This window comes from Squalius cephalus, assembly GCF_949319135.1.
Source record: "Squalius cephalus genome assembly, chromosome: 10".
NCBI classification, from domain to species: Eukaryota; Metazoa; Chordata; class Actinopteri; order Cypriniformes; family Leuciscidae; genus Squalius; species Squalius cephalus.
In genome coordinates this window covers 5,002,377-5,022,258 of record NC_137131.1, presented here as the reverse complement: position 1 = coordinate 5,022,258, position 19,882 = coordinate 5,002,377, and the positions used below count along the sequence as shown (strand labels likewise).

Here is a 19,882-nt window from a genome sequence, read left to right as displayed (position 1 = left end):
TCTGTTTTCCTGGCGAGAACATGCATGTTTTGTCTTGTTAATCACAAGCTCTGATTCTTGACCCAAGCCACCAAGTGAGTGAGAGTGTGTGTGAGTCTGAAAGTGAGAATGCATCACTGGGAGTATGTTCACCGAAGCATGTAAACCAGAGCAGAGACATGTAAGTCAGCAGAGGGCCCGAGCGGGGCTTTAATGAAAGCAGCGTGTCAGCGGAAGGTGTGATGAATTTGGGAGACATGGGAGGGGGAGAGCGAGAAAGCAGAGGAAAGAAAAAGCGAACGGGAAGATCGAGACAGTGAGAGAAGGGAGGAGCGGAGGGCTCTTAGCAGTCGGGTCCCCAGTGTGAGAGCGTGATTCCGGCAGCTCGCAACAGGAGACTCATAGAGGCTATAGCTTTGCTTTATTGGAGCCTGGAAATCAGTAAACAAGACTGATGTGTGTTGGGATATGCTGCTAAATCCACTACCTCACTCTCAATCATCTCCTTATATCTGTCTTTTTCTGCCTATCGCTCTCTATTTCTGTCTATTGTCTCTTTTGACCTGTCAATCTCATTCATGGCAATGTGCTGCTGGATACCCAGCTTCCCTCATTCTCCATATCTCTCTGTGTGTAACATTTGAACATAGTCACTGTTGTTTAATGTTCAAAACCACCTACTCAGTATTTCCAAATGACCAGATAAGACTTTACTACCACTTTAAAATGGCAGATTGTCACAAACCATTTATACAACAAAGCCTGTTATCCTATTACTTCCAGCTAAAACTTTTGAATTTGGAGGGGAAAAAAACATCTAATATTTTTCTGATCAAAATTGTGATTGCATCAATTCAAAAAAGCTTCAGGTTTGCTGCACCTGTTTGTAGGGCTGCGCAATTTGTCAAAAAATTGTGTTAATTTATTAACACGACTACAGTATAATAATAATAATAATAACAATTTTGTTGTTAAATAAAAATAAAATAAGAAATATAGTAATATTTCACTGTAAAATTATGCATTATGGATGCAGGTTTATAGCCAAGCAAACTGAAGCACTAAATGTCATCTAAACATTAACTCTTTCAAATGAACCTTTGGAAAGATTAATTTTAGTGAATCTGTTCACCTGGACAGTTAATTTAAATGCACCAGTTCATTGCTGATGTGTGTGTGCCCATCTTCTTTACTTCTCAACATAATATTTTGTTAAATTCTGCTGTTTGATCGCTATGTTTTTACTCAATTATATAAATGTGTTTTACTATATATATTAGTGGCATTTCGTGAATAAATTTGTTCATAAATCATCTTAATTAAGATTCTCAATGTTTTTGTGTCAGAAAAACACTGCTCTGATTTAAATTGTTTTTTATTAATTCATTAGCTTGTAGTGTAACATGTCTAGTTTAACTACTTTAAATTATGAGCAACTCAAAGATTCACTCAACACTGGTTTTTATGTGTGTCTATATGATTAAGTGCATGTGTAAGTGGGTGTACGCAAGTGCTTGCCTAGAGCTCCTTCCCTGTCAATTTCTTTTCAATTGCAACCTTTTCCGCCCCACTTTCTAATCTTAGAGGACAGAAATCAGACTCACAATCAAGCACTGCTGCCCATGAGAGCCCTCAAATCATCACGAAGGACAAAGAAATATGAAAAAGTAAAAGTGAAAGGCTAAAAACGCCAACCATCTGTAACACGCACATTAACGCAATACTGCCCAGACAACCTATAATTCAGAACTCAATTACCATTCCAAAAAGTGCACAGTATGCAGAGGGACTTTGGACACCCAAGAGGACGGCTGCACAGAAATCATTTGTGATGATTAAATGACAGCTCTTTTGACTGGCTCTGATTTGTTGACAGCTCTGGCCAATCAGAGGATAGAAATAGAAGGACAAATATCATAAAGACATGAGAAACAAAGAGAGAAAAAGTGAAAGAACATTAAAAAATTAGGCTACGGTCATTCATCTGTCTGTCAAAGACAGAGTAAATACATCAGGAAATAAATGGCCACTGTGAGTTCATTAAAGGTCCAAAAAGTTTTATAAATCAGACACATAGCAAAGCTATAAACGCAGTCTAAACCGCTCAAACAGATACTTGGTTTTTCTTTTAAAAAAAAAACAACCTAGTGACCCCAAACCTCACAGACTAAAAATACCCAGACTAATCTTACATTTAAAGGCATAGTTCACCCAAAATTTTGTCATTTACTCTCATGTTGCTCCAAACCAATGTTTTTCTTTTTTTTCTTTTTGCCCCTTTCTACCTTGGAACACAAAAGCAGATGTCTAAAAAACATATGAATACTATTGTACGTGTTAATCAGAAACTTTCTCAATACATATGTGCACACTGCAGCCTAAAATTAGATGTTTTTGGCATCAAAGCCACTGTTGAGCTTGACTACATGAATTAACTAACTAAAAGTACTGGTGCACATTCCCTCGCTCAACATTTTAGAGTGTGACATCGGAGGGATGATTGGTCTCCTCTCTGAGAGCGTGTGCACCTGGCCACAACATCTCATTCACAGATGTATTTTCCCTGGAGGAGCTTGTCTCTGAAGCCCTCAGAGGGCGGCAGTAATGAGAGGAATGGATTGTATTGATGCTAGTGACCCGCGGTCCACGGAGGAATAAAATGAAACAGTGGCGACTGACAGGCTTCATTACACTTCCTGTAAGAACACATTAAGGTGCCTTCATCCCCACCTGAGTCGCCTTTCTCTCTCTATCTCTCTACCTTTTCTTGCTCTGCCCGTAGAGAAAACAAAACACAAATGATACCTCCATATTATAGCAATTGATTCTCCTAGGCAGCAATGAGACTAAATGGAGAAGAAAAGGGGATATGCATTTAAATCCAAAAGATGTCTTCTAATACAAATATCCTAATATTCTCTCACACACTCTTGCCAAGATACTGAAGTTGACATTTAAAATCTGAATATGCCCTAAAACATTGCTCTTCAAATTCTTTTAGCTCTCTGAGAGATTGGCATGGTAATAGAGATTCGCATGGTCATGGATATGGCAATATTAATGTATTTGGTCTTGGCGGAAAAAATGTAATAACATTACATTACATGTAATAACCCTATAGCAGATCTATACAGGTGGAGCTGGGGAAGGTGGAGGGTATCTGAAAAAGCACTGCAGTCTGCAAACAGCAAACACTACCAGTATTTGAATGTTGAGCCGCAGCTCATTGGTCACTGATGCAACAGCAACCAATCAGCTGCACAATGTAGATGACAATGCAATCACTACCAAATGAGTTAAGGACCTATCAGCCTGCCCTATCTAGTTTCATGGCAGAACTTGATATTTATTCTAGAGATATTTAATTCCATCATAATGGAATTTAGGTTATTCAACACTGGCTGTAATCTAAGTAGCACTTATTACGCAAAGAAGCACACTTCCAAAAAAGTCCCTTTAACGCAATGACTTTACCAATCAGTGATTGGCTCTTTTATTTAGAAGGCGGGATTTATTCCATAATGCGCGTTGAACTTTTTCCCATTCATAGTAACATGAGTGCGTCGTCTTTTTATATCTAAAGTCTTTGATTAGGTCTCCTGAGCTATAAAATAGCAACCTCTGAGCAATACAATTTTCCTGTGGATACACTCTTCAATTGCTACTTTTCATCAGGTCTTTTGCATCCTGGGTGTAATTCACTGAACACTGTATTAAGTGCTGCCTACAATCAGAGAGGAGAGACTGATATCGGTGCGTCTCCACAGGGCTTAATGACGGAAGGATCATGCCGCGGCCCAATTTCCTCCCCTGATTAGACAATCAGATCCTGATGACATCAACACGCGCAGATGGTGCTTCTTCAGCCGTTTATTTATTAATGAGTGCTTGTGTATTTTTATCAGATGGGGCCTGATGCTAGTGCCCCCAATAGAGAAAAATTACTAGACTTTGATGTTTTCGGCTTGATTTTGTTTGATGCTGTTGACGACCTCGTTTCCCCAAAACAGTGCGTCTCAACTGGTTTTGCTTCAGGACCCAGATTTTTCTTTGGACATCAAGTGGCGACTCAATACAGTGTCCTAAACAGGAATCACATTATAAAGCACTGTACCCATTCTGGCAAAGGTGCTTTCACTAGAGTAATCCTAAACTTCTAGCGTTTTGAAAGGAGCACACTACCCCCCAAAATTGTCATTTATAAGGATGTCTTTTATAAGCATCTTTCCAATGGAGTGTCTGTAAGACGGGGTGCTTTGGTGTCAGATGTAGTGTGTAGGGAGCAAATGGGGTTAAATAAGCTGACGGGGAGAAACGCAGTTGTGTAGCTGACTCTATTGTCTTTAAGGGTGCTGTGAGACAGAGGTTGTTGAGCGCTGCAGGAGATGGCTGAGTGAGAGTGACAGCGAACTTGATTGCCATTTGTCTCACTGTGAACTACTGCCGAGCTTCAGAGAGAGATGGACTGAGAGAGAAAGAGATAGACTTCGAGACAGACTGGAGGCCAAAGTGCCTTCTCCACAGGGTTTGAAATGAGCTTTTTCACTCACCAACCAATTTGGCTGCTAAATTTTTAAGTTAGTTGCCATTCAGAACTTCTACTAGCCAAAACAAAAATATCATAAATAAACCAGATTATCAAAGTCACAGCTTAGATTTTAATATATTTATTATTAAATCTGATTCAGAATCATTGTATTGCTTTCAGCTTTAAGACAGTCAATCACTGTTTGCGGATTCCACTCAAACAAAAAACTGAAATGAAAACAAAATTCTCTGTGACTTCTCTTATAATTGCCATGAGTTTACCTGCACGTAGCAATAAAGATGTCAGGGCGCTTTTTGCCCAAAAGTCTTGGACATATGGCCTTTATGAGAACGGGTTGGAAAAAGTGGCTTCCCGCGCCGAGCCTCGGACATCTCACATGCAAGCTTATCGCACACCGGTCGCGCCATTCTGTATTTCAAGGCGGCAGTCCAAAACAGTGAATCTAATCACCATACAGGACAAAGTTCACTTCAAGAAAGAGTGGCATCAATGAGTTTGAATTAAGGTATTTGAAGAAAAAAAAACACGAAAACGGAAAGGGTGATCTATATTATTTCTCTATATGAAGCATATTTATTCAAGCCACAAAAACACATTTCTTATACTCTCCTAGGGTGAAGTCAATACGTACATATATTTGTCCCAAATCGTTGTATTTTAATTTTAATGTAAACTATATGTGGGTGACGCTGTGGCGTGGCATGATTTTGAACAGCTGGAGTCTCAGTTGGACAGATGCCGAGTGGTGCCGCCGGTGTGCGTATGGTCATAGAAAGTGAAAGTGATGTGACGTGTAGCCACATCAGGAGACTTGCAATATAGTGCATCAATCTATATAAAGTGTAACAGTGCCCGCCCACTTTTCCTGTGGCATTGGTTCTGAAAATATTTTTACCAATACATTTTCCTAAAAGGATTTTTAAAAAGTTAAAGTTATACTGTACGCCATAACCAAAACCGAACAGCTAAGATGTAAATCACACCATCACAAATTTTGATTTGAAGCAAAAAAGTACTAAACGGCTTTAAAGAGGGAAAGAACTACAAGCATGGCAAATTACATAATAGTTTTACAAAAGGCATAACTTTAAAACTACTGATTTAAAGCTGCAGTCCGTAACTTTACGTGGGTTGTGCCTCGGCACGGCACAGCGCGGATGTATCCAATGTTTTAAAGAGAATGTGCGGCGGTCAGTCGCCGCGCCGGTGTGGATACTGGCATTCGGAATCACAGATTCTACTTTTTGGAAGTATGACCAACATAAGAATTTTCACCGGAAAATGTAATCTGAACAAGTAACATCCACTTTTGTTCTGATCAACTAAGGGGAAAAAAGCATTGCAGTAAATCGCGCTGATTAAATCTAACGATCGCTTATGTCTTACTGTCCAGCAAAAAAAAAGCCGTTTCTGCGTCTGTTTTGAACCCCTTCAAAACACGGAGTTCACGCCACCTTTCAAAAGCCCTTCCAATATTTATCCTTGTTTTCGCATGAGCCCGGTTGCAGTCTCTTTTTTTCTATAGCCACGCCGAAGTCCGAAGTCTTTTGCATTTTACAATGGGTGAATCTCCAGATGTCACTGGTGATTGTCATTTGAACCTTTCTGGATCCGCCATCAAATTGATAAGTTTAATTATATCAAGTGCTGTGAGAAAAGGCTATAAATCTCCACCTCCAACATCCTCACACTCAACATAGCCTACTAGCCGAGACTCTTCTTTATGTGTACAGATGTAACGTAATGACGCAAAGACATGCTCGAATTTCCAGCAGAAATCCACCAGTACCACTGGAGTTAAAAACATTATTACAAGCTTACCGTTTTGAATCGAGCTAAGGCAAGCAGATAGTTTTGAACACTGGCTGGTTATGTACTAGCTCAAAAATTTATTATGGATAATTTTAACCCCAAAAAAGTTACGGACTGCAGCTTTAAAGATGTCGATTATATATATAGCAGGAATATATATGTGGGATTTTTACTTCTGAAACTTTTACTGATGCACTCTATGTCAGTTTGGAGCATCATAGAAATGCTTCACATAAATTACCATTTTCATTTTTGAGTGAACTATTCCTTTAAAAAGTCTTCAATAGAAGAGAAAGAGAGAAATAAAACAGGAAAGAGTGAGGCATGTAGGTGTATCCCATACCTGTGGGAACGGCCGCGTCCATGGAGGGTCTCTCCCAGGTGTTGACTTGCTCCCAGGCGAAGCCATTAGTCCCCAACGCCACGCTGTAGCCACAATTACTGTAGTGCTCTTCAAACGAACAGCTGCCTACAGAACACACAGGAGAGAAAAGAGGGGAAGATGGCATATGTCAACATGATTAAGCCACGGAGTGCCATCATTACTTCATCTTCGCTAAAAACACGATTTTCCACCGCATTAAGCTTTATGCTAGCCGGGAGCTAAGGATTAGAAACCCAGGATGAAATAGCACACGTCTTCTTGTCTCCTATTTTAGAGAGAGGGATTATTTAAGCAGTAAGGTGCAAAGGGGTGTACTATATTGTGAATATAAATGGTCAATACTATATGACGTGCACTAGAGTGGCACAGTGCAGCACAGCCTTGACTTACAGCTTTTATGAAATAAAAAATATTACGATCACAGATTTCTATTAAAATATTGCTTTATCAAGCAAATTTATATATTCTCTGAATATTTATTTATTTATTTGTTTGTTTGTTATGGTTGTATATGCTGTATTCAACTTAATTTTGATAGATTCCTATTTTAATTTGAAAAATTATTATATTATATTATTTTAATTTGATTAAAATTACAAATAAAATAGTAAAGAAAAAGTCCAGATACATTATGATAATGATAATTTGGGACAAAATGTGAAACTGTCATTAAAAAAAATCTATTAAAAAATAAATAAATTAAATTTAAATATTTTCTTTATCCAAAAAGAACTCATTGTATTTTTTTTGTGTCAGACGTACAGACTTTTGTGAGTTAATAAACAGGTTTTCACATAATATTACTCTGACTGGAATACTGTATTGACCAATCAGCATCTAGGGCGGGAACTATCCTTTTTATAAATACAACTTTTTATACTTCTTATTTCCCTTCAGACTATTTTATTTCCTGAATCTTTGTAGGGTGGACTGAACGTGTCATCCAGACTTATTTGAATGGACGTTGTTTCTGTACGACACAACGCGGAAATCTCTTTAGCTTGTGCGCACGTTAAGTGCTCAGATTCAACATGATGAAACTTCTGCCTGCAGGATACTTACATTTACATTTCTGCATATTTCAAGGACCAAATATTCACTGCCGTCTTAATTTGCCCCTGCGTATTAAGCTACACAAGAGGATTAAAATGCTACAAAAATAATTAATTTGCCACGAGCGCCGAAAGGCGATGAATCCTACAATACTAGCAAGATTCGCAAACCACATCAAAGGTAATCTCAAAGAAATCGCACAACCGTAAAAACAACAATTGTAAAATATTCAGAATTTTCCAGGGGGAGCGATCGGAGGGCCTAGTAGGAAAGAATTAACCAGTCAAAGACGTGATTTTGTGGAACACTTCTGCCCACTGGGGTTCAGTTCAGACAGCAGCAGAAGAAGAAATAAGGTCTCATTTAGTTTATGTAACTCTCAGTTCCTAATTGACTTTGAAGTGTGCACACATTCACACTGCCACCCTGCTTGTCCTCAGCCTACGCTGGGGAAAGACGACGTTTTCATACTCAATAAAAAAAAAAGTGTCAAACAATTAGCATAGCATAACAGTGCATGTTTTTGTACTGAATTTTGGGTTTGTAGAGGGATGTTTAGGTATTTGTACACATTAGTATACATTCAATAACACTGTATCATTTATAATATCTAAAGTAAAAAAAAAAAACATCCCTTTTACATTTGTACAACTTTAGTACAAAGACTTTTTAAATCTTTGATTGTTTACTCTGAGTTTACTCCCACAGGTGACTGTGTTAAAAACTCAAACCCATTGCAGGACTTAGAATTTATCAATAAATAACAGAGAAACTTTCACAGTAAAGACCTTTATAAATGACTATTTTGTTTATAAATTCAATTCAATTGAGACTAATAAAAGTTAAGTAATTTGCATTCTATGTACGGCTCAAGAAAGCTCAATCACTATGAAATGTAAGTGAAACAATATTATGGTAAAACAAACATATTTCAGTCATTCATTCTGTATAAATCACACAGAACATACAGTTTTAGACAAAAGGTTCAATGGGGTTCTATATAGAACCCTTAGGTTCTTGACTCTATTTTAAAGAACACTTTATTAAGGAGAAATGCCTTAAATGACTGCATAATGTTTAAACGGTTATTTCACATTTTCCTAGCGATAAATTAGGTTTACGAACCGCTTAATTCATCAAATTTAATTAAAATTAAAAATTAAAGAAAATTAGTTAATTAAAACTAAATCCATAAAATGATCCCATGATGGAAACCCCTAAAAGGTATATATGAACAAAATCCTGTTAGGTTCTGTACAGAAACAGTGTAGTGAAACTAATGTCAAGTTTAAAAAAAAAAGTGATTAAAAGTAATACATAAAGAAAAAAAAAAAAAAAACTGAATTAAAAATACAGTAAAATCAACCTGTAAATTCCATGAACTGTGAACCTCTAAGGATTCATAAACATTTTAAGTCTCTAAAGTCAAACAAATGTAAAAAGGCTTGTTTGTATAGTATATGCTGTCAAAAGTGAGCATGTTTACATGCAAACCAATATGTTGTTAACTAACAAAAAGTGTTTTTATTGAAATAAACCAATTTATCGGTTTACATGCAAATCAATAACCTGGCAATGCAAGTAAACCACGTTTACAAGACCGTATAAAAACACTGGTTATTCCCCGATGGTGACGTCAAAGCGTAGGCATCCATGTATTTCACTCTATTTATCATGTGAGTTGTGATGTTAAATATACCCAGAGTATTTCAAAATGTCAGCGGGAAACTTGCACAGACTCATTCTCCTCTCATTTTTGAAGTTTGTTCAGCTGTACCATTTTTCCTTTGGCTGCACAAGATGAGAACACATTTTTTATATTTCTTGGGTCATGAAAAAGTCAGAGTTTGCGATATTTCTGCGAATCATTCACTGTGGCTGGATGCGCTCAAATCTGCCAAATACATACGCTTAGTTTCTTGTCACACAGCGCACTTCAATAAGATGACAGAACGCAGGTTAAGGTGTTAACATCAGGGTAACTCCCAAAATCAGGGTAATGGGCAAAAAAAATCTAGCTCTTTAAATCGGTTTATTCTTAAGCCATTTATGATCTTACGCCGTCGCTTAAGCATAATCGGTTTAAGAACATGCATGTAAATGTACTCACTGTCTATCAAAATGTATAGAAATGTACTAAAATAAGCTAGTACCGATATGCTAATGAAATCACATTGCACACACACACTCGCACAAATGTATCTCTCCTCTAATTAATGTTGCCTACCAATTTGATCCATTATTGATAAGTTGCCCCACAGCAGACAAGCAAGAGTTTCCAAACTCATCAGTGGCAGACATGGCATCGGTACGAGCTGGACTCGCCCCTCACATCTGCTGCTCATTGCTCCACACCTCTCACAGCTCGCTGGCATATGCCCTACCGCTGGCACGCTGTCAATACCATGTTTATCGAACAGAGCGCTCGTGCTGCCCTATCAGGAGCTCTTGATGAACTTCGAGATGATTTCACAGCTCAGGAAATGAAGAAGTGAGATTTGGGGCAGATGTGGAAGAGGTGGGTGGGTAACATCTGCTAGATTAACAGAAGGATTTGTTTACGCTCTGAAAAATAACTGGCATGTACAGAAACAGTGGTGGAAGGGTCTTACAGTTATCTTAATAAGTTGGGCCTGTTTCTGTAAAAACAAAACAAAACAAAACAGAAAACAATATGATGTGTCTTGTTTAATTTAACTCTTTCCCTGTCAGTGTTTTTGAAAAAAAGTTGCCAGCCAGCTCCAGCATTTTTGATCATTTTCATAAAAGTTTCATGGCCCCCAGAATATTTGTTTGTATGAATATCTGAACATGCAATAAATACATAAAAAGAACAAAAAAAAAAAAACTGTTTTATTATAGCTTCAGGCATTCTTTTTTATCAACATTTGAATGTGGGTAAGTTTAATAAAAAGCTACATTTTGAACAAAAAGCTGAGAAAATTGTGTTTTTGTCAAAGACTACGCCTGGATCAGATTCAAAACGATGATCAAAACATAGATGGAGTAGATCGAGTCCATCAACTCCCCTAATGCTTGCACAGTTTCTACTTCTTATTCGCCTGCGTTTTGATCAGGATATTCAATGCTCTCAGAAGATGCATAATAGCCCTACCATTTAACAGTGAAAACATGGAAAGCCAGGCAAGTCGTCAATGGCGGGGAAGCGTTGTCTCATAAATGACGGAAAATTCTGTCATTGGCAGGGAAAGAGTTAAAGCTTCGACGCGAGTACATGTCTATAACGCCACTAATTTGCTTTCAAAATATAATAAACTAACTGAATGTTTTCTTACTTTATTTAAGATCTTAGTTAATAGATATTGAAGTTATGTTCATGTTTGAGAGTTTAACTGCATTAGTCATGAGCATATGCTGTGTCTTTCTTGGCCCTCACCAGCGGCATTTCCAGTCGAGCAGACAAATAGTCGGTTTGAAACTAAAGTGATTATGTCCACCCCACTAAACACAGATAATAGCTCAGATATCTGCTGTTAATGCAGCGATCAAAGTGATGTTTAAAATCTCATCATCTGTATAGTTTATTTTCAGTTTCAAGCCACATTCAAATCTATCACATGGAAGAAATGAAAATCCAAGCCAAAATGAATGGGGGTCATTTCTACCAAAGAACATGTTCTTTTCTCCATCCTAGAGAATATATAAGACAACATTATGAACTCACAATGATAAAAGATGGAAATCGTCATTCATTTGTCCTTTATCTAATCCAAATTTTGCACACACACACAAAAAAACAAACAATTTATGCATTTTTAATGAATTCTTAAGTTGGTTATTGATTTACATATTTTTACATCATTTTCCATCTTGTTAGTCTATTGTAAAAATCCTTTTACACACAAAAAAACAGTTTCTAATCACCTCCAGAAAGTGACATCATCATCATTGTGTTTTAGGCATTAGTTGGTTTGTCTCACTCTAACTGTGTGTGTGTGTGTATATATATATATATATATATATATATATATATATATATATATATATATATATACATATATGTATGTATACATTATAAATAAATGTATGTATACATTATAAAACATAATACAAAAGAGCTAGGTTTTTTACTGTTTAGATATATAAACTATAAAAACCCTCTATGTTTAGCTCTATATGCTGCATGAACCAGGAGTAAGTCGGCCAATTTAATCCGTGAAACACGTACACACATACACACACACTTTTTGAAGGCAACCTCGCATGGCTTGTCGCTCTGAATTAAGCAAGAGATAGGCCTGACACGAGCATACAACGAGAAAGGAAACTCCACATCACATACTCACTTGTTTCCCGTCTCCCAACACCTTTTAGCACACAAACACGTGCAGCGGCTCTCTAGCGAGCTTGTCACTCATTCAATGTAGCAACTCCGTCAACCTAAGCTAATGCCACTTTTTCCACCTCACCTGCCGCCTTTAACCTTGTCCGCTCGGGCCACAGAATCCATTGTGCGCCGCAAATCTCTCCCATCCATCATCTGTGCTACAGGTGCAGCCGTGCCTGCCGGACAGACGCTGATTTCCTAGTTTCACTTACAACAGAAGGACAAAGAGGTGCCAGTCCACCCACGCCCGAGCGGATATTTACCACCCTACTCAACGCCAACTTCCTAATTGTTCAAACTCATTCATACGTCCCCATGTATTAGCTGTACACACCTCAGTGATTCCTTCATTTAGTACACATTACACCCACACAAAGACAGCAGGACTCGGGTCCTCCAAGAACAGGCGCCCAACAGACATTCACACTTTCTCCAGCGAGAGTGGGAAGTGTTGTGTTGCTCGAGTAGGTTTTCGCACCTTTAAAACGCTACAAGGATTACGGGGTTCTGTACCCCGCACCACTCCCATGGATCCACACGTTGTGTGACTAAAAATCACATTTTACACCTTCGGCTGCAACACTCTGGAGTTAAATATCAGCATTAGAAAAGCAGTTTTGACTGGACATTCTGTGCCAAAGCACTTTCCCCCACAGACCAAGTGAAAATGCAACATGCCTTTGCCAAATACTCAATTCTCACCTTTTACAATACCCTGCCACATTCTGCTGACAAATGGTGTGTTTATTCCTATACAGAGCTTTTTTGTTGAATAATTGGTAATTAACCAGTTACCAAAAACTCTGGGAATTTGATTAGTGCTAAAAGGTGACTCAACTGAACTTGAGAAGTCTTCTCTTGACCTGGCTTGTTCTCACACACTGACTCCAGCTGGAATGAAACTTCCTACGGACATCAGCTATTATGCTGCTTTCGCATGCTATCGGAATTATCATAAATACAAGTTTCCTAGTTAAAAATTGGACATGAACACCCTCTCACCCTCTCATTTACTTAGTTCCCATGTTGGGCGGGCCATGAACTTTAAACATTGCAGAGGGAAGAACGATTGCTGCTGTGACTGGTATTGTTTATTAGTTTTTTCCACAACAGCTACATCACCTTGTCTTATCATTAAAGTAGTGCATATTTACAAATATGAATAATCATTTGAAGCATATTGTATGTTTTATATATAGCGAAAATAATTGTCTGCCAGCTTATTATCTAGATAGTGCTGTGAATGTGTATATGGTTGTCAATGAATGGGACGCTAAATATAATTTTGGCTTTAATATACATATGCCAATATAGCAAATAGTATATCTTACTATATATTAAAAATGTGAACAAGGATTGCTCATGCAAAACTTGCCACCATGATGCTAAGCTGTTTGCCAGGACATTGCTAAGATGCATTTTTAAAAGTGACCACTTTTTACCATTGTTCGGCAGTTTTTTGCAGGCGAAATAAGACTTCAATGGCAATCCATGCATTCAGGAATTTCAGCGAAAGATTTATTCAAGCAAAGATTTCAAAGATTTTGCATCAGTCATGCAAATTCTCCGCATTGACCAACAGAAAGCTGCTTGTCTTGAAAGTGATTTCCGTGTGAGCAGTGCTTCATACACTTTTTTTGCCCGCACCTTTAGGCAGTTGCTTAGATTTTCAATGTTACTAAAGTGTTCTGGGTGGTTTCTTCCTGGTCCAAGTTGAAAGTTGGTTAGAAGAGTAATAGTACATGCAATTTGAGGTACCAACCATGTTTGAAGCACAAATGGTTTGTTGCTGCATAAATACCTGTTACTTTTTCCTAGTGCTGTGTATTTGTCCGTTTAAGACTTTACAGCTCACTTTTCTACCTCATTTTATGGAGTTTCCCCCTGCAGACAGACAGACTCATAGTCTCAATACGGTATGTCCTTGGAAGTTAATTATTATTTTTCCCCCTCCACAGAGGCCAAGTGGAGGTTGGCAGCCGAAACAGCAGAATTCACATTCGGGGAAGGTAGAGCCGCCTCAGGTAACACAGAACACACCTCAGGAGACTCTCTCTCTGATTAAAAATGACAAATGTTCCAGTGCTGCACTTCAGGTCTTAAAAATTTGCCAATAAAAATTATTAGCTGCCACAAACTGCATGTCCTGCAGTTTTTCTTCCCTTAAAAAATGATTACTAGAGAAATGAAAGCTCATTCGGGCAGTAAAACACGTCTGCGTGTGCAACTCTAAACAACTGTTTCTGCCGCTTTGGACTGGTCATAAATAAAAACGTCCTACCGCTCTCTTGTTCGTCCCGTGGTCGGCAATGAGAGGACATACATACACAGACAGCAAATGTCCACACAAACTTCAAACATTACATACCAATTCTCACATATTTTTATGATCATACTATATATTCAGCATCTTCTACAAATGACTAATTTACAATTGATGTTTTTGTAAAAGTTATGGGGTCTCAAAAAGTGTCAAATTTTAGTATCTCCGTAAAGACTATGAAGAGTGTTTGCTATGAGACATTCATTTAATCACAAATAAGCAAATTTCGCTTACTGTAATGCATTTTTTATTTATTTTTTGTAAATTCCATAATTCTCAATGATTCTTGTAGTAGATTGTCAATACGTTTATACACTTTTTTTATTTAAATTTCTTTGTCAACTTTATTTACAGTAAAACTGACTACAGTGATTTTTAATCAGCATTAATTAAAGCATAAAACAAATAAATACTTGTAAATACTTCAATAATATATCGCTACACATTTTGCATTACAGTACAGAGAATGAGACACATGTAAACATGTCACAAAGAAATCTTAATAGTTCTATAACAACAAATAAAATAAATAATATTTAATATATAAATATTTTATTTATTCATTTCTTTTATTTTAATTTTATTTTTGACAGAAATGTTCCTGACAGGTTTCATAAGGTTAGCAGCGCACTTTTCAGACAGCTGAAGATTTTTATTACTGAGCCACTCACAAACACACACCCTCATGCACACAGCAGCTTTTATATGTCTGTACATTGCCATCCATCTCTGTCTGTTCCAATCAGCTCAACTGCTATCACTGGCTCATATGCACACACACACACACAAACACAAACATGCCAGAGGAATACACGCTTCAAAGAGCTGTTAAACTTCCCATTTAAGGGATTTCAGCCCAGGAGGCAAAGGTTCTCTAGGATCTATATACAAGGACCTAACCCAAAGAATTTGGAGTTTAACTCACCCCACACCGCTTGTGCTATGAACATGAATAATACCTCAAATTACGCATCTTGGTATGGAGACCATAAAACAGGTGAACAAACATGCCATAGAATTGCATGTAAAAAGCAGGCATCATAATTCTAATAAACAGACCAATGCATATAATTAACCGCAAACACTAGCTGATACTAATATGGTCTCCAATACCATGCATATGTGTTGTCAGCCCATTTATACCAACCCTTGACCATTAATACAGTAGCGGCTCTCTATGAACATCCCGACCGCAGAGCACTCCCTGCGCCAATGCAACACTGCTCTGAAACCCCATGCACTCTGTACAAGCCATAATGGATCTCTGTGTCTGAAAACTGCAAACGTATAGTGAGTGTTTTCAGCAATGCGCTTTGTTAGATTTAATGTCACGCTGAAGCTTCAGGGTCATGCATGCCTCTTGGGAAATTTTCACCTGGGGAGATGCTTGTTACGTGTTACCTGTTCGACAAAACCTATCAGCCCCAAAAAAAAAAAGAAAGAAAAATGACTGAAGTGGCAGAGCGAAGCTCTCAATATAAAAATATTGAGAGCGTTTTAGGAGGAACACTAAAAGCATTGTCAAAGTGCACTTCAAAGTGCCCTTCTGCACAGGGTTTGAACTGAACATGCTCATTTGAAATACTCCCGGCACCCAGGCTGTCAAAAACCTGAGCGTGTGAAATACCAGAGAGGAAAAAAAAACTAAAGTTCAAGTGCTGAGTGAGAAATGAGTGTCAGAGATCTTCACCTGCATGACTGTTCTCGAGGAAAGCTCACAGTGATGTGCTTAACTGTGCAATTTGCATGAAGTTTCACATTAATAGGTGTAATGTTGCAGTTTATAGTGCAATAATTGAACTGCTCTTTCATGCCGAGGTGCAAAGATTAAAGTTCACCCAAAAAAATATATTTGTGCACCGCACAAAATAAAACAGTTTCCATAGAAACTTCATAAAAGCACCATAAGTATATTCCAAATGTTCTGAAGGTATACAACTTTGTGTTAATGAAATTGAAGCCATTATTCATGGAAAACTTCCCCTCTTCTTCACATTGAGGTACAAAATGGCACCTCAACATCATGCCATTGGTTCTTGAATATGTCGTGACCAAATGCAATGCAAACAAAGGAGAATTGCAAGAGCAAGATCTTTAGTAAATAACCTGAATTTTGGTCTGTTCCTCACACAGAGCTATCCACTGACTACTTTTAGAGAAGACAGACGTTAACACTTTTGTTATTAATATTAATAAAAAAGTAACAAAGCAATAAACAATACAATAACATTTTCATTTATGGATGAACTATTCCTTTAATTATCAGGGGGGGGGGGGGATCTGGAAGTCATATTGTGTAGCTAGCTGCTTGCTAATTTCTGCTTAGTTTCATTTTACATTAAAAAACTGAATAAAACATTTGTGCGTGTGCATGTGTGATTGTCAATTTGGCACTTATTTATGCAAATATGCAAGTAAAATGGAAACGTATTCTCATTTACTTCTTTTAAAGTTGTCGTTCAGCCTCAAGTGAGGTGTTAGTGAGAGTGGCTAATGAAACTCTGTCAGAGAGAAACAGAGGCAGTAAATTAGCATAGAAAAACATATTTCAATTGCCAATCTAATTTAGCACCCAGTGGCCTCTGGTGGGAGTGGTGTGTGTATTAGTATTCTACAAGGCTATTTGTGTGTGCGCGCGCACGTGTGTGTGTGTGTGTTTACCGTTCTTAGGCTGTGATTGTCAGTATTCTAGTCCAGCGCCACTTGCTGAATTATCAGCTGCATCAGGTCCCCGGCACTGTGATTAAATTGTGTAACTATGCGCTGGTGTGTGTACACAACAGCTTTTATGCAGATGTTAAAGCAATAATTAAACCTCTACATTAACAGTACTGTACGAACACCACACAATAACAATAACAATGAGAAAGAGTTAACGTCACGTCAGTGTGTTTTTGTGCGGGTGCAGGAGAAACACCGCCACATTTCTGAGCTGATCCTTGCTTGAGGATTGCAATATTTTTAAGCTTAACTCCCACTCTTTTTGTCTTTCTCTAACTCTTTCCATCCCTCTCTCTCAGGTGCTCATTACAGGTCCATCTATTGCTTCGTGCGCTCCGCAGGGATGCCCACTAACCCCCTTCTCTTCCTGTCTTAGCCCCTCTCTCTCCTCTAACTCCCTCCTCTCTCATTTCCCTCCTTTCACCCTTATCACTGCCTGTAGAGGGAGTCGTGCCGTCCTGCAGTGAGGAGAGAAAGGCAGGAAAAGACACAGAAATGAATTAAAGGATTTAAGAACTGATCTAAGAAACAGGGTGGATTAATTTATGAATATTTGTGTTGCTTAATACCTGTATTATTTCTGTTTTTCTACTGTGGAATGCAAAATTTCACAGAGTTTTAGGACAACGCATGTTTTTCAAAGAAGAGTTCTGCTCACCCAGGCTGAATTTATAGGAAATATAGGAAAAACAGTAATGTTGTGAAATATTATTACAACTTAAAATAACTGTTTTCTATAAATCTATTATTCCTGTGATGCAAAGCTGAATGTTCAGCATCATTTCTCCAGTCTTCAGTGTCACATGATCCTTCAGAAATCATTCTAATATGCTGATTTGCTGCTCAAGAAACATTTCTGATTATTATCAATGTTAAAAACAGTCGTGCTGCCTAATATTTTTGTGGAAACTGACAAATTTGTTTCGGGATTATTTGATGAATAGAAAGTTCAAAAGAACAGCATTTATTTGAAATATAAATATTTTGTAACATTATAAATGTGCTTACTGTGTTGAATGCATCCTTTCTGAATATTTTATTCATAAACCTCACCTCAAACTTTTTAACGTTAATGTGTATAAAATAATATAAAAAAAGCCCCAAAAAATTCTTTAATGTGCATCTGTAAGAGTCACAACAATTGTACTGCGCATGAGTCGAACTTGGCCATCCGCGCTCATCCGCGGTTGAGTATACTTTGAAAGCTGTGCCGACACGACTGCACGGGAGACGCGCCTGAATGCGGAAAATTAAATATACCCGGGCCTTAAGACATGCTGCTGCTATACAATAACATGTATATGTATTAGCTTCAGCAGATCTATGCAGGTGAAGCTGGGGAAGGTGGAGGGTTTCTGAAAGTGCATTGCAATGCTAAGGTAAATGCTAACCAAGTATTTGAAGGTTGAGCAGCGAGCTCATTGGCTACTGATACAGCAGGAACCAATCAGCTGTGCCCTATAGAGAATGATGTGATTGCAAGCAGGTTGAATTAAGGACCTGCGCCATCAAGAGTTTCATGACAGTACTTTGTATTTAGAAGATCTGTCCCTTTAAGGCATAAAGAAAAGTCAGTCAAACCGAAAGGAAAGCTTCAGAAAGATCTGTATGAAGCAAAGTTTCAGTAAGCTAAGTACAAAGTGGAGGCATAAAACATATGGGTGAGCGAAGGACAGGAGAAAGAGGACAGTCGGATGATAGAGAAGTGCTGGATGGAGTGATTAGTGAAACGAGAGCAGTAATGCATAAGACCGTTCTCCTCATCAGCATGGAGGAGCTCAGATGAAATTGAATTCATTTGGCCCTCTCTCTCTATCTCTCTCTTTCTCTCTGAGGTGGGAAAGCAATGATCCATGTAATTATTATATATTATGGGAGGATTCCCAGTCAAGCAAAGCATCTAATCTTACAGTAATCCACTGCCCCTTACACATACACACACACACACGGAGACACAAACACACATTTTGAATGTCATTCTCTGGAATAATCTGCCACTGGATATTGTAAATGGACTGGGTTGCTGTCAAAGTCATGTATATGTTAACTAGATTGATAGACTCTTCACCTGTCCTTCATTTACTGTCAGGTCCTGTGTGGGCGTGTGACCTTCAGAATGAAGCGCGCATGCAAACGGTTCATTATCATCTGGATTGGTGGCATGTGATGGCAGATTCTGCGCAGGGACCAGAAAACGCACACACACATGGCTTCACGCTCCTGTAACCTGTCATGAATATTTAGCAGACGTTCTGATTTCTTGCCGTTTAGCCAAGCTCTGCTGATATGACATTTTATTACTTGGCCAATTTAAACTCACACGCGCACACCCAAACACACACACACACACACGGTTAGGTAAACAGTACTATCACTGTCAGCACAACTTTAGGTCTGCCCGGAATCTGTCACACATTTTCTACATTTTCAGTGCTGATTGTGGGGGAAACTGTGGAATTCTGCGGAATGGATTTAGATATGGAAAAATATGCTAAACAGAGCTAAGAATAGTACACTTTTATTGGTAGCTGAAAGCATCATCGGAATTTGCAAAGATAAACAAACACACAGAGTTAAAGTTTTTAAAAGGGGTTTTCGAGTGATGACATTAAAGAGCCATTTAAGGTTCCCCAAAGAACAGTTCTTAAAAAAATAATTCATAGTGCGAAGAACATTTTACTAATCTAAAGAACCTTTTTCCACTATAAAGAA

General features: G+C 38.0%; 1 protein-coding gene across 16 annotated transcripts in view; it reads right to left on the bottom strand.

Annotated features, from left to right (window-relative positions):
- ptprt (protein tyrosine phosphatase receptor type T) overlaps nt 1-19,882 on the bottom strand; it is a 250,044-nt gene that overhangs the window by 198,175 nt on the left and 31,987 nt on the right. For all 16 annotated transcript variants that reach the window (XM_079883834.1, XM_079883839.1, XM_079883832.1 and 13 more), the window contains exon 2: nt 6,684-6,805. In XM_079883834.1, the coding sequence (XP_079739960.1) occupies nt 6,684-6,805 (122 nt within the window). The remainder of the gene's footprint in view (nt 1-6,683; nt 6,806-19,882) is intronic.